Here is a 15,953-nt window from a genome sequence, read left to right as displayed (position 1 = left end):
CAGTGCCGATCTGCGAAAAATGGCCTGGTCGTTGAGCAGCCAAATCTTTCAGGGTTGAAGTGGTTAACTGATGCAGAAGCATTTCAGCCAATCTAGCAGTTGACCGATACTTCTAAAGGAGCCTGAAAGTTGTTTTTTTTGTTAACCAAATAAGAGAATGCTTAAAAAATTGAATGGGCCTGTTATCAGTTTTTATTAACTTTTTCTATGGTAGGAATCCTGATTTTAAAACAAAATCTTCTATTCTATTATCTAAAAGTAGGCTTTTGCACTCTAGTAAATTCTTCATATCAAAGAGATGGGAGGACACATCTGAGGTATTAGCCCAGCCTGTAGGCGGTTGGAGACTAAAGCCTAGTACACACCACTATTTTTTTTTTTTCTGTTAAAACCTGCCCAAAAAAAATGACCGCTTCAGTCAGAGCCGCTGTACTAGCAATCCATTGTTAGTACGCTGCTCTCCCATGCTTTGTTATTGGGTTCTGACTGGGGGATTGAAACCATTGCCATTGCCTGAGAGTGCTGATCGGGAGTCTGTCAGCTGCTGGTTTTCCAGTATACATACACGTCCGAAGTCGATATCGATCGCAACGGCTGCTATACACACAGGCCGAATGTTGGCTGTTTTTTATTGAACCGGCCGATGTGCCGAATGTCGGGCGACGTGTACTAGGCTTCAGGAAAACAGAACAATGATAGTACAGAGCCATGGAGGAACAAAGGTTGAAAATATTTAATCATGGTTGAACTTAAAGGGGTTGTAAACCCTCAGGGTTTTTCACCTTAATGCGTTCTATGCATTTAGCTGAAAAACCACATGTGATGCAGCTGCCCCCCTTTGACTTACCTGAACCTGGACTTTCCAGTGACGGGGACGAGCACACCAGCTCCAGCCGGTATCTTGGGTCCTCATTGGCTAGAGAGCAGCGGGAGCTATTGGCTCCCGCTGCTGTCAGTCAAATCCAATGACTCGGGGGTGGGGCTGTCTGTGTCAGTGGACACAGCCAGAGGACTTGGGAGCACGCCCGCACAAGTGTCCCCAGGGAAATCGCTCATCGTAGCAATTCGAGAAGGAGGAGTCAGAAGTGCCGTGGAGGGACCCCAGAAGAGGAGGATCGGGCCACTCTGCAAAACCCTTGCACAGAGGAGGTAAGTATGACATGTTTGTGTTATTTTAAGGACTTCAGCCCCGGAAGAATTTACCCCCTTCCTGACCAGTGTACTTTTTACGATTCGGCACTGCGTCGCTTTAACTGACAATTGCGCGGCCATGCAACGGGGCTCCCAAACAAAGTTGATGTCCTTTTTTCCCCACAGCTTTCTTTTGGTGTTATTTGATCACCTCTGGGGTTTCTTTTTTGCGCTATAAACAAAGTGTACATTTTGAAAAAAACGCATAATTTTTTACATTTTGCTATAATAAATATCCCCCAAAAATATATTTAAAAAAACATTTTTTTTCCTCAGTTTAGGCCGATACGTATTCTACATATTTTTGGTAAAAAAAAAAATCACAATAAGCGTGTGGTTTGCGCAAATGTTAAAGTGTTTATAAAATAGGGGATAGCTTTATGGCATTTTTATTAAATTTTTTTTTTTTTTTTTACTAGTAATGGTGATCAGCGATTTTTATCATGACTGCAATGTTATGGCAGACACATTTTTGGGAACGTTGTCATTTATACAGCAATCGGTGCTATACAAATGCACTGATTCCTGTGTAAATTACACTGGCAGTGAAGGGGTTAACCACTAGGGGGCAGTGTAGGGGGTGGGGTTCTTGGCTACATGTGACACTTCACTGATCTCTGCTCCCGATCACAGGGAGCAGAGATCAGCGACACTGTCACTAGGCAGAACAGGGAGATGCTTGTTTACATTAGCATCTCCCCGTTCTTCCTCTTTGTGAGATGATCGCGGGTGTCCCCGCAAGACCCACGCCCGACTCACGGAGCTTGCCACGAGTGCGCGTCCGCTGGCCGCCTCTTAAAGGGCAACATACAGGTATGTTTGCCTGTACGAGCCCTTCTGCTGACGTATATCGGCGTGAGGCGGTCGGCAAGCGGTTTAAAAAAACAAAACAAGACTTTACAACCCCTTTAAAATATAATAAAGGCAAAACTCTTTTTCTTATATTCACCAACCGACACAGCTCCTCTCTTAGCCATTGGGTTGTTATGCCCACCACTAGGAGAATACTAGGCATTACTTGTTATGTAACACTCAGAACTTTTCAGTTCCGCCCAGGGGGCGGTCTCTTGGGCAACAACCCTCCAGCCTGCCATGCAGTCATCAGTTTTTTTGCCTAGTGAAGGAGAAGGACCTAGGAACCCTGCAGGCCCATTGGTCCGTGCTTTTTTTTTTTTTCTGCAGAAGCGTGACTTTTTGCGCAAGATGATTGATCCTGTGATCTGTTATCAACAGGCAGCTGGGTGACAGGCTGGGAACTCTTATCCTTGTAGTCTCCCCAGTCCGGCCATCGAGCGTGTGCAGGCTGCAGCTCCGCGCTAGGCAGGCCACTACGAAACCTTAGCTCCAGAGGTGGTCGGTGAGCTTTTATGCTCCGGGGCATACATATGACCGGGCTACTGATGTCTGCGTGTCAGTATGCCGGGCCAGCAGCCACCCTCTACTGATCATTGAGTGGGTCTGTGATGGAATGTCTCCCAACTCTTCAGGACTGGTAAGTACAGCTCTCCTGGCCTCGGCGGGGCTGAGCAGCTGGGCATGCCCTGGGAGATCGATTCGGGGGCCCCCCGCCTCCCTCTCTTCTCTCCCTGTCTCCCTTCCCTCCCCCCCTTTTCCATAATATGGAGGCCAGCTGTGTCCTGGGTCCTGTTCATGCCCCTGGAAGTTGTCTGTGAGGCTATGCTGGTGTCCTGTGCTCACCGCCATTGTTTTCTCCCTGTACCTCATGGATCTGCATTCGGCGGCCATTTTAGGTGTGGGCAAGCGTGCTCTCCTGGGCTTCAGCGGCCATTTTCCTTGGGATTGTCCCTATACAGGATGCTGGTGGCCATTTTCTTGAAGCCTGAACACGTTTTTTTAGTGTTCTCTAGCAGCAGCATGTGCTCCTGTGCTCTAATGACCATTTTCCCTGTGTTTTATGTCCTTGCACTGGGCGGCCATTTTCTTGAAGCATGAGCACACTTCAGAGCAGTTTTAGCGCCATTTGCAGCTGCTTCCACCGACACAGCACTGTTTCCTCTGCACCTGGGAGTCAACAGGAACTACAGGCACTACCTGCTGGATAGTGCAGAACCCCTCAGGGTGGTGAGTCCTGCAGGAAAGAGCCCCTCGGCCAGCAGCAGTAAGGAGGGTGGGACTGTCACTCTCCTAAGTCCCCTTAGGGGGGCAGACAGGGTAGGGTCAGCATGACTTCAAAAACTGGTTTCTTCCCCCGAAATCCAGGCAATTGCAACCAGGTCGCTTGCGGACTGCGCAGTGCCCATGGACACCCTGACGATGGTCCTCAATTTGTTCGTTGCCAAGATGGAGATGACACGTGGGCAAAAGGGTGCAAAAAAGCTACCAATGGGTCTGCGATCTGATTTCCTCGGGCTACAAGATAGTTTCTCTCAAACAGATTCTTCCCCTCCAGCATACCCTTATACCCTGACTTGCCGGGAGGCCCTCTTGGGGGCAGTGAGGGACCTACTGAGTCACGGGGTAGTTGTACCAGTTCCGGAATCGGAGCGGAATCGGAGCGTTTCCAGGGATTCTACTCAAATCTGTTTGTAGTTCCCAAGAAGGAAGGGGTACGTCCAATCTTGGACCTAAAAGCCCTCAATCACTTTGTGAAAGTGCAGAGGTTCAGAATGGAATCAGTTTGCTCAGTAGTCGCTGCACTCCATCAAGGGGACTCGTTGGCGTCCTTTGACATCCAGGATGCGCACCTACACATACCCATATGCCTTCGGCATCAAAAGTTTCTGCAATTTGCAGTCAGGGAAGCCCACTACTAGTTTGTGGCTCTTCCTTTTGGTCTGCCATCGGCCCCCCGAGTCTTTACCAAGGTATTGGCTCCAGTTTTGGCGTTGCTACGGCAATGGGGGATCGCGATCGTGGGATACTTGGACAATCTCCTCCTGAGAGCATCTTCCTCCTCAGAATTAGAGGAGGATATGGCGATCACCATGCAGACCCTGCAATATTTTGGGTGGCTGTTGAACCTAAAGAAGTCGGTGACTGTACCGACCCAGCGTCTGGAGTACCTGGGCTTTCTGCTGGTCTTCAGGGAAGCAAGAGTTTTTCTCCCTTCAGACAAACTGCAGACGCTCAGATCCGTGGTAAAACTGCTGTTGTGCAAGCAAGTGGTCGTCGCTCCGCTTCTGCATGCAAGTCCTGGGGCTCATGGTAGCCTCTTTCGAGGCAGTACCATATGCCCAGTTCCACACCAGAGTCCTGCAGAAGGAGATTTTGACATTGGGACAAATCTCAGTTGTCCCTGGATCGACAGATCCAGGTGTGCTAGTCAGTCAGAGATTCCATGAACTGGTGGCTGAGGTCCCCGGTGATTCAGTCCGGAAAGTCGTTCCTCCCTCTGAAGTGGACAGTGATCTGGCTGGGGTGGAGTGATGGGGGTTCAGTCGGCTCAGGGCCTCTGGTCGATGGAAGAATCCAAGTTGCCGATCAATCTGCTCGAGCTAAGGAGCGATCAGGCTGTGCCTCTCCACATGGTCGATGAGACTACATAGGCGTCCGGTCAGGATCCAGTCAGACAACGCCATGGCTGTGGCATACATCAATCACCAAGGAGGAATAAGAAGCTCAGCCGCCGCATGGGAGGTCGCTCACATACCTCAGTGTGCAGAGCGACACGCATCGGCCCTGTCGCCCGTTTACATCCTGGGAGTGGAGAACTGGCAGGCGGACTATCTGAGTTACCAGATTCTGGACCCAGGAGAAATGGGTGTTGTATCTGGAGGTATTCAGGCTACTGTGCCTGAGATGGGGCACACCAGACGTGGATCTGCTGGCCTTGTCCAGGACAAGAGATCCGTGGGCAGATGCGCTGATGGCTCCGTGGGATCAGTACCAGCCGATCTACGCCTTTCCTCCACTGAAACTGTTACCACGTCTGCTCCGCAGAGTGGAAGTCGAGGGGATCCCAGTGATTCTGGTCACCCCAGATTGGCCTCAGCGACCTTGGTACGCAGACTTGGTACGCCTGGTGGCAGATGCCCTATGGCGACTGCCGTTACGAGAGGACCTTCTGTCCCAAGGTCCGATTCTCCACCCTGCTTTACCATCGCTGGCTTTAACGGCATGGCTATTGAGAGCCAGGTGTTGAGGAACCAGGGTCTGTCGGACTCGGTGATCCCAACTATGTTGAGGGCACGGAAATCATCTTCTAGGAACATATATCATCATACCTGGAAGGCTTACATCTCCATGTGTGAGGAGAAAGGGTGGCATCTCCGCTCCTTTTCTATATCCAGGATCCTGCTGTTTCTTCAGCAAGGAGTAGATCAGAAATTGGCATTAAGCACCATTAAGGGGCAAATTTCAGCAACCCCTGGTGTCTCACTCGTTAGTGAGTACCTTTGTTCAGGGGGTGCGACATGTAGTCCCTCTGGTGCGTCCACCGTTACCCCTGTGGAATCTGAACCTGGTGTGTTATCGGTGCTTCAAAAAACGCTGTTTGAAAATATCAGGGAGATTCCCCTGTTGACTCTTTCCCAGAAAGTGGTCTTTCTAGTGGCCACCACATCAGCCAGGAGGGTTTCGGAACTGGCGACCTTGTCCTGCAAGTCACCTTATCAGGTTATCCAAAGGATAAGGTGGTGTTGCGTCCGCTACCTTCTTTTCTGCCGAAAGTGGTCTCTGCTTTTCATATCAATGAATACATTGTATTACCATCTGTGTCCTAAGCCGAAACACCCTAAGGAAGTGGCCCTTCGCGCTCTGGACGTGGTTCATGCCCTAAAGGTGTATTTGTCTACCACTGCTCCCTTTCGGAAATCAGACTCACTGTTTGTTTCCGTGGCTGGTCCAAATAAAGGCATGGCGGTCTCGTCGGCCACCATGTAGTACAAGCCTATGCCTTGAAGGGGCAGGTGCCCCCCTTTCTGGTCACGGCCCACTCCACAAGGGCTATCGGAATGTCTTGGGCCTTCTGACACAAAGCGTCTGTCACTCAGGCGTGTAAAGCGGTGACCTGGTCGTCTGTTCACACGTTTACCAGGTTCTACAAGGTAGACGTCAGTGTATCGGCTAATGCCTGTTTTGGCTGCAAAATTTTGCAGGCGGTCGAATAGTTGCATTTGATTATGCAATATATTTTCATTTTCTTCCTGCTTTTTTGAAAAAAAAAATGCAGTACTGTTAATGCGCTGTTGCATTACATTCCACAGTTGGTGCGGTTGTGGGTAGTCACTTCTGTTGAGGGTACCCTGGTTTTGTGGTGGATTCTTCCACGCACTGTTGTTTTTTTGTGGGTAAAGTTTCACTAGTTCCCACTTGCCATGGTGGATGCAGTTTTCTATGTTGTTTTTCCCACCCCTCATTTGGCACTGCTTTGGGACGTCCCAATGGGTAAGAGAGGAGCTGTCGGTCGGTGAATATAAGAGAAAATAGGATTTTTTGTACTTGCCGTAAAATCCCTTTCTCTGTAATTCAAGACCAACACAGCACCTGCCCCTCCTTTTTTCTCTTTACGTTATACTGCTTGTTGACGTACTGATGACTGCATAGCAGGCTGGAGGGTTTTTGCCCAGGGGACCGCTGAAAAGTTCTGAGTGTTGCATAACAAGCAATGCCTAGTATTCTCCTAGTGGTGGGCATAACAACCCAATGGCTAAGAGAGGAGCTGTGTCGGTCGGTGAATTACAGAGAAAAGGATTGTACGGCGATTACACAAAATCCTATTTTTATTTTTATTTTTTTTGATAGAGAGGAAAGGAAATAAAACACCTGTCAGGTTTTTATTGTGGTTTGTGCCCCCATTAGGGAAATTCACCCTCTTTGTCCTGTTTATCATTAAAAGAAAATCCCAAATTTTGGATTGCCCCCAGAAAAGTAATTCCCTGTTAACTCTCTATAGAAGCGATAAAGAGGTGGGAAGGTTCACTAGGTCTCTGAATAAATATCCATATTTGGCAGTCTGGTATGTTGCTGAGTAAAGAACTCGCATTGGACAAACATATGAAATACTTTAGATCAATATATAAATCAATTTGTTTTATTTATTAATTGCAGGGCTATTTCTTTTTAATAACCACCTTTTTTCTGCTTTGAATCTTATAGGGGGTGATATTTTAGGACCTGCACTCCCTGAAATAAGGCCTGAAGCACTTCCTACAACATCTAGTAGTGATACAACACCGGCTCCAGATATAAAGGAGAAAAAAAACACTGCTAAGAAGAAATGTCTTTATAATTTTCAGGATGCCTTTATAGAAGCAAATAAAGTTGTCATGGCAACTTCATCTGCAACCTCCTCCGTTTCTTGCACAGCCACCACAGTCCAGTCCAGTAGCAATCAGTTCAAAGTATCATCCAAAAGGCCTTCTTCAATAGGTGAGAATGAAATGTGTGAGTATGTATGTGAGGGCCAGTAGTAAATACTTTTATTTTTTTCTCTCGACCATTGGGGGACTTGAAGTTTTTCACCTTTGGTTTATGCTGCCCCCCACAGGAGAATTTGACACTGGTAAAAAAAAGCCTGTATGTCAACCCAGGATAACACTGCCGTCTACCACCTTGCACCCATTTTGTCTAGAGTAGATGGACAATTTGTTGCATCGCAGACGCTTGAATGCGGGGGGGGGGGGGGTGTCCCAGGGCTGCAGACTGGAATTTGGTTCCCTGCACCTCTTTCTCAGATCCAATCTTCCTATTTCTCCTCAGATTAGCAGATCTCAACTGAGTCCTCTTGTCTTCTGGACCAAGGTGTAATTGCCTAAAATTCTTATGACAAAAAGGTTTCAAGGATTTTTCTCCAGCTTATTCACAGTTCCCAACCCTAATGGCAGCATCTGTCCAGTCGTGGGTCTCAGTACTGAATGTCCTCATTTGTGCTCAGAAATTCCCCATTGCATCCACCAGGTTTGTCATTGCTTCCAGTCTGCACCTCAGGTCTACAACCACTGCGCTAGCCCTCAATATTTACTCATCTCTGCTCCTGTGGCATAACCATTGTGTGATACCTTAACGACAACCTGTGAAGGGAGCAGTCCGCATACCGTATATATGACTTTTCAGATGTTGCATTGCTTTGATTCTGAAACTTTGGAAATTATTGCTGGAACAGACTCTGAAGTATCAAGGTTTAGTCTTGGAGCTCAGAGTGTTTCTTCCACTGGGGAAACCTTAAACTCTGATCTCAGATGTTCTGCAGTCCAGTAGCTGTCTGACTAAATTGTTTTGTACAAGAATCTTGGACCTGATGGTGGCCTTCCAGGCAGCTCCATTTGCCTAATATCACTCCAGGCCTCTACAATGCAATATTCTGTCATCAGGCAAGTGACTCAATTCCCTGGGCAGACTGATTTGTTTAGCAGGGAGGAACACATTGTCCCTGGTCTGGTGGCTGGTGCAATTGGGATAAGTCCTTTCTTTCTATCTTCTGGAAGATACCCGTGTCAGAGACTTTCCTTGTCTCCAGATCAACATCCTGGAACATCAGATGGTCTGGATGTGTCTGCAGCGGTGGACCATCTTGCTTCAGGGTCAATAGATCAGGATTTAGTTGGACTTTGCCACAGTGGTAGTGAATTTTAGCCAACAGGGGAGAACCAGATGTCTTTCTGCAGCAAGAAAGGTTGGTTGAATCGTGGCCATGGTAGAATTTAAAACTCCTTCCTTGTCTATGTACATCCCATTGGCACGCAGACTTCCTGCTTTAGGCTCTCAGCATTTTTAAAGGTCAGGTTTCTGCCTTCTCTATCGTGTTTTGGGGACCGTTGGCCTTTTTTGTGCTGGTAGTCTCAACTAGGCAATTCCACCAGAAGTTTCCCTCCTTCCCTCTCAGCCCGCAACCTCTTCGGACACGTCACAGGTCCCAAGAGGCTGCAGGACCCTTCACAAAGCGCAGTGGGAAGCTGGCTGTGGAGCCGCAAGGAGTCACGGGCGGTTTCCCATACTAGACATGCCGGGACCTAAAGACTGGTGAAGATCCATCTCTGGTAAGGACAGTGCTGGATCCCTAAACAGGTAAGTCTGCTTATATTAAAAGTCAGCAGCTGCTGACTTGATTTTTTTTTCTATAGATGTAAGCACCTCTTTAAGCTATCATTTCTGGTTTTCTGCAAGGACAAGTTGGGGGCTTTTGTCTTGGCTAAGGTAGCTTCTACTTTTTCACTTTAACAAAGACTTTGTTCTTACTTCCCTTTGTATGTCTGGCTCTAGTTCACTAAAAGATTTCCCTCCATTGTCTGGACCACTGGTTCTTCAGAAAAAAGTATTTTTCCTTTTTTGTTAACTCAGATGGTTTGTGTATATAGTGCAACGGTATCTGTTAACCATCTCTAGGATCTGATTCCAACCTTCTCTGTCAAGTAGTATGTTTTTGAACCGGTCAATGCTTCTTGGGCTTTTCAGCATCAAGCATCGGTTTCCCAAAAGGCCACCAAATGGTTATCTGTTCACACGTTTTCTAACCTCTGCTAGGTAAACACATGGCCTCATCTGATGCTTGCTTCCTGCATAAAGTCCTTCAGGTGCTGTTTGAGCTCCAGACAGTCCTCAGTTTGTTTTTGTTTTTTTGGACCTGTTGGCTTTTGTTTGCTTTTGGTGCCCACATCTCAAACTACTTTAGGATGCCTCAAAGGTGCAAGGTTTCCTGTGTCCCTCAATGGACTAAAAGAAAAAAACATATTTTTGTACTAGATTTTTTAGTCCATTGAGGGGGACAGGTTTCACCCTGCTATGTTTATTAACATGCTGTTGGTACTGCTCTAAAAAAAGAAAAATAATTACTGAGGCTTGCTAGTAGAGGAGGTGTTACCCTTGGGTGGCCCACAGTTTTGCTTACTAAGGTCTAGTCCTCACGTAGTCAACAGTATAAACCCAAAGGTCAAACACCTGTCAATGGACTCCAAAAAAATTTTATTGGCAGTACAAAAATCCTATTTTTGCTTAAGCTAAAGTGTATCTAGATCTGTGGATAAACTATAACTCTACTGGCATACCATTTGGATATGCTTCTTGGATATAGAGTCTGTTTCAAACCAATGAAAAAACGATAGATTCCAAAAACCACCTCAATAAGCTGGCGGCTAGCACAGTTTGATTAGGAAATGGATGCATACAGTAACATACCCTTTTCAGGCTATTGTATGTTAAACTTCATATTTGTTAATTTCCAACTACAAATATGCAAATTCAATGTTATTGACAATATTTGGTGAATTCCAGAGTTTGTTATAAACCAATATTTTGCTTCCTCATTAGAGCAGATTTCTGTGTATGTTAGCGCAAGTTTTAATGTGTTGTTTTTTTTTTCCTCCCTCTTCTGATTTTAGGTGATGTATTTCACAATATTAAGGAGGACCATAGGCATCCTTCTGCACCGGTTGCACCAAGAAATAGTCCGACAAGTTTAGCAGCACTTCCTTCCCTTTCTCCTGCTACGCACCCGTCTGCCTCCTCTCCGCACCTTCCCAGTATAAATCCCCAACCTTTCCCTAAGACAGCTGCCACTGCACCTGGGTTTGTCGACCCTCATCTAGGTTTCTGTCCTTCTACTGCTGCTCCTCCGACCTCAACCACAGACAGTACACTCAGTGCCCCGCCCAGTGTTTGCAGGTGAGTGATATGGCAGCTGTTTTCACCTTTACCAACAATAGTAGTCAAGCAGCTATATTCTAATGATTTTGTGTGTTTTCCTGTTAGTCCATATGTGTTCTGAAAAAGGGTGACCAAGCTTTTTTTCTCATGAATTTTTCTCTCCCATGCAGTGGGGCTTTACCCACACTGCATGGGTTAACTGCTTGTTTTGACCAGATGTGCACTAAAAGGCTATACTTACTCGATCCTTCGATTCCCTGGAAAACAGTGCTCCCCCACATCCAGCGGTTGACTGTTCCTGCCATCGGCATGTCCAAAGCCGCTGTATAAGTGTAAAGATGACGGGAACAGTCCATTCAAAAGACTGCTTGCATGCAGGGGGGGCGGGAGCAGCAAGGACTGGTCTTGCGCTTGAAGGATCAATGGATTAGATGAGTATATCTCTGCTCTCATAACCTCTAGACAAAAAGCAGCATATGACCCATGCAGTGTGGGCACAGCCTCCCCCTGGAATTCTTCTTTTAAAGATAATTTGTTTAGGTGAAAATTATATGTATTTAAAATATTGGGCAGGTAAGGCAAGCTCTATCTTTTTTTTTTTTTTTTTTGTTTTCGTTTTTTTTGTTTATGAAAGGTTCTGGCCTATATTACTTAATATTGTGTTATTAGATGAATCCTTAATATAAACTCAGCCATGCCATAAGCCACACCCATGTTGTGTACCAATCGTAAGGAAGGTAGAATTGGGCACCTCTTGTGGTGGTCTGAGAATGGCCAATATATGCTGTCGCAATCGACTAGAAATGCCCTGTGCAATTGTTAAATATTATTCTTTCCATAAATTAAAACCACCTTAATTGAAAAACAACCAAGCTTATTTCCTACAACTGTTTGTTTGTTTTTCTCTTCATTCACAGTGTTTATTTTATTACAAAGACACACTTTGAACGGAACATTGTGTCACAATTATAGTTGCAGTCACCATGTGCGTTGACATGATTACATGTTGATGCCTTTTTATACTTAATGTATTTAAAGGGTAGATTTCAGCACTCTGCTTCTCAGTCAGTGAAAATCTACTGGAAATCCTCCTAAAACAAAAAACACAGGTCTGCTTAGATAAATGTAAAATATGTTGTGGTATACTCTGAATTTCCCTGTTCAAGCATCCAAATCAGTCAGTCACCAGTTATTGGCTATTTCTTCTGCCATCGTTTTGTTATTTAGAATATCCCTTGACAAGAAATTCCATTCCCACATTGAAGAACTGCACTTATTTGTGGTGTAATTAAAGGCGCTCCTTTGGCTTTGTGCCAGTGCTTATTAGCCACAGTTATGACAGGAATTCATAAAGGCATAAACCATTTTATATAGCAATACAATACAGACTGTTCCTCACTGTGCAATGTGTGGTCTCTAAATCCAGCCCACAGAGCTCCCATCTTGGCACAGAAATAGCAGTGAATAAACAGAGCAATTTATATTGGTGAATGCAGAGATAGTACTGCTAGTTAATATGAGCAGTTTTGTTAATAAACAAGTGGAAACTTATTTGCAACAACCTAATATAATCCTAATAAAAGGTCTTTGCTTCACCACTGTGATGTGCAAGTCCAACTCCTGAACATCAGCATTGGAACATATGTAGAAATAAAGCAACACCTAACTTTACAAGGGGCAACATCCATTAACTATTCGAAGTCCATCCATATTTAAAGAAACATTTCTTGAGAAGTTACTTGGTGATTCCCACCCATTAGTATGTTTTGGTAGCTGTGCATCCATATGTAGGAAAGAGTACCTTACTGTATCATTTGTGTTCCAGTGACCCAGACTGTGAGGGGCATCGGTGTGAAAACAATGGTGCGTATGACCACCAGCAGTATGACGGTGAAGAGAGCCAGGATGAGGACAGCTGTTCAGAACACAGCTCCAGCACGTCCACCTCCACCAATCAGAAAGAGGGCAAATACTGTGACTGCTGCTACTGCGAGTTTTTTGGGCATGGAGGGGTGAGGAGTTTTAAAAATACATTTACACATATGGAATACAATTCAAGAGTGTGGCTTGCCTTTATTATTTTCTATGCCAATTTTTTAAGACAACAAGGATAATAGTTTGTCATCTTACTGTTTTTTTTTTTTGTTTTTTTTTGTAATCTTTATTTGTAAAACAGAATACAGTATAGCCAACAATGCCCTACATATGAGGGGTTGCGAGCAAGACAACAGAAATGCATTGACATAGGCTACAAAAACAGGGTGTAAAAGGGAAACTAGGGAAGAAGGGAGAATGTCAAGAATCATAGCTAAGGGGGTTACCCTGGACAAGCATTCTAACTGTATAAAAAACAAGACCCACACTGAGGCCCAACTTCAAAACTCCAGGGCGTCCCATCCCTAAGAGGCTGTGGGGGACCCCACCAGCTCTGCCCCGAGAGGAGGGGGGGGCAACAGGGCCTCCACAAACCTCCATCCAGTGGCCAAGCTTCCCAAGCCCTTCCCAGGACCACGCAGGGTGGAGACCCCACTATTGTGGCAGAATTGTAGGTCCGGTATTTCACCCAGTGCAATATACATAGCACAACTAGAACAGGAACTTAAGGAAATACACCTCATATAAAATAATGTAATGTAATGGAAATAATCAAATCTTCTCGTCCACAATGATCTGGATCATAGGAAAAATACAAAAACACACATTGGATAGGAGTGCAAAATTTGGATTCAGGTATTAACATCACACTTCAAGTAGGTACACTCAACGACGGCTCAGGATCAGCAGTGTGCTTTTGCCTAGATGCCCAAATACTAGTAATCTTAAAGAGGAAGTAAACCCTGATGGGTTTACTTCCTCTTTCATTCCCTGCAAAGGCAAAGCATAATGGACTACTATGCATCGCATAGTAGCCCTTTATGTGTCACTTACCTGACACAGGAGCCAGCAAAGTCGCCGCTGTCCCCTGTAGTCCGCCGCATCCATCTTGCTGGTGGCGTCTCGCAGCTCCACCGCTGTCATTCGGCGGAGCCGCGATGACGTCACTCCCGCGCATGCGCACGGGAGCCGACACGCGCGGCAGATCCATTGTTGGAAATGCCGCGCTCAGTGCGCATGCGCGCCGCTGTCTACGGCGCATGCGCCGTAGACAGCGGTGCCTGTCTTCAGGCAAATATCTCCTAAACCGTATAGGTTTAGGAGATATTTCTTGGACCTACAGGTAAGCCTTAATCTAGGCTTACATGTAGGTCAAAGTGGTTTGTAAGGGTTTACAACCACTTTAAAATGGTGTAAAGTGATCCTATGCTTTTTCCATGTGAGTACAAGGATTGTAAAGGTATATTGCAGCAATGAAATGAGCTCCTATCTAACCTATCGCAAAATAGCACATCATAAAATACTTTCTATAAAACCTAATCCTCCAGCGATGCGCTGCCACCACTGCCGGGGCTTCAATCTTCACCAGGTTTTCCTTCCAGGTTTGCGGGCTCTGTCTCTCTGGCTGAGCCAAGATGGCATCACTTTTTTGTCCACACGGCCACAGCCTTGTTATAGGCTTTACTGTAATAAACAAGCAGACTTTACTACCGATTAAACCACTTTCCGTCTGGAGAAATTTTTGCATTTTTCACACACCTGTTATAATCAGTATTTTTGCTATAATTTTTTTGAATTTTTAGACCACTAATTGAGTGGTTATATGATCATTCTGTTTTCAGTCTTATGCAGTGTACACACGATCAGACTTTCCGACAACAAAACCGTGGATTTTTGTTCGAAGGTTGTTGGCTCCAACTTGTTTTGCATACACACGGTCACACAAATGTTGGCCAACAATTATGAACGTAGTAACGTACAAGACGTACGGCGAGCCAATAAAAAGGATGTTCAATAGTCATGTGATATCTCCACTAAGAACACTAGTTTTACAAAACGGAGTGCTTCCAGCTCGTACTTGATTCCGAGCATGCATGAACTTTTGTGCGACAAACTTGTGTACACACAATTAAAAAGACCAACAACAAAGTTTTGTTGGCGGAAAATTTGAGAACCTGCTAGCAAACATTTGTTGGCGGAAAGTCCGACAACAAATGTTCGATTGCGCATACACATGGTCGGACTTTTAGCCAACAAGCTCACATCCAACATTTCCCGTCCGAAAATCTGACCGTGTGTACGTGGCATAAGAGCTAGCGGGGGGTTAGTTGCAGCATCACAGCGATGCTGCAGCCATAGAGGTGAGTATGTGTGTTTTTGTTTTTTTCAATTTCCATACTTCTTTTAACCTTATTGCTTTCACAAGGGGACTAACAAGCTCCCTATGTGATGGCATTTGGCAGGTGACAGGTACTCTTTATGAAGACATAAATAGGGGATCTATTAGACTCCTTGTGTCTCCCCTGCTGCGGCTGATCAAGTGTATATGCTGTGCTTATTCTGCTGTGTACCGGGCTTTCTAGCTGGAATTTTAACAGCTCTGAACCCAGAGATGCTTAGAATTGGACGAACCTGGGACCCATTGTCACCCCCCTGTGTAAACTAGGGGCAGCCATGCTTTAATCCGATCCATTGCAGTCATTGTCCACTCTTGCTAATTGACAACTGTTTGAACCATTGGCAATTTAGACTGGGATTTCTGTAATTTTTGCTGCCACTTTAGCCTGGTAGAGTGTACAAGTAATGGCAGAATTAAGAGTTAATAGTCGTCTTACAGGAAGAACTAACACTGCTATGGTAAAGTATATCTAAACCCAAGACAAAAATGTAATATATTGCAGTTTACCGGTCCTTAGAAGTGGTGAGCACATTCATTTCTTTTTTCAGTTTAAGTACACACTAACTACAGATAAATGCCTTTTTATTCTAATAGAAATTGCTTTTGATGCCTCCTGTGCAGTGAAACTTCATAGCTATTGTCTGTAAACTAAAAACTAAACTAAAATGTCTTCTCCCTATGTAGTGTTAGTGAGGAGATGAGTGGTTGTGGTCCAAATCAGGACAGCAGTCAGAGAGAACAAATCCGCTCCTTCGTAGATAAAGTACAGGAAGTGCGTGTTGTCCCTCCAGGACAGGAAGTGTTACTCACACGATCACAAGGTGGAAATGGAGGGTTGTGCGGCCACATCTAAGGAATGGCAAGCTGCAGTATATTAAAGTGTATATTAAAGTGAAGTTAAAGGCAACTTTTTTTTTCTTCCCTTTACTATGGACAGAGTAAGGCATTC

General features: G+C 45.3%; 1 protein-coding gene across 4 annotated transcripts in view; it reads left to right on the top strand.

Annotated features, from left to right (window-relative positions):
* Positions 1–15,953, top strand: part of FAM193A (family with sequence similarity 193 member A) — a 201,403-nt gene that overhangs the window by 165,138 nt on the left and 20,312 nt on the right. For all 4 annotated transcript variants that reach the window (XM_077477904.1, XM_077477903.1, XM_077477906.1 and 1 more), the window contains 3 exons: positions 7,249–7,521; positions 10,467–10,749; positions 12,557–12,743. In XM_077477904.1, coding sequence (XP_077334030.1) covers positions 7,249–7,521; positions 10,467–10,749; positions 12,557–12,743 — 743 coding nt within the window. The remainder of the gene's footprint in view (positions 1–7,248; positions 7,522–10,466; positions 10,750–12,556; positions 12,744–15,953) is intronic.

This window comes from Lithobates pipiens, unplaced genomic scaffold (genome assembly GCF_037356315.1).
Source record: "Lithobates pipiens isolate NorthernLeopardFrog02 unplaced genomic scaffold, aLitPip1_a1.2 Scaffold_13, whole genome shotgun sequence".
Taxonomy (NCBI): Eukaryota; Metazoa; Chordata; class Amphibia; order Anura; family Ranidae; genus Lithobates; species Lithobates pipiens.
Note: the sequence above shows the minus strand (reverse complement) of the source record. Positions and strands in the feature narration are given on the sequence as shown.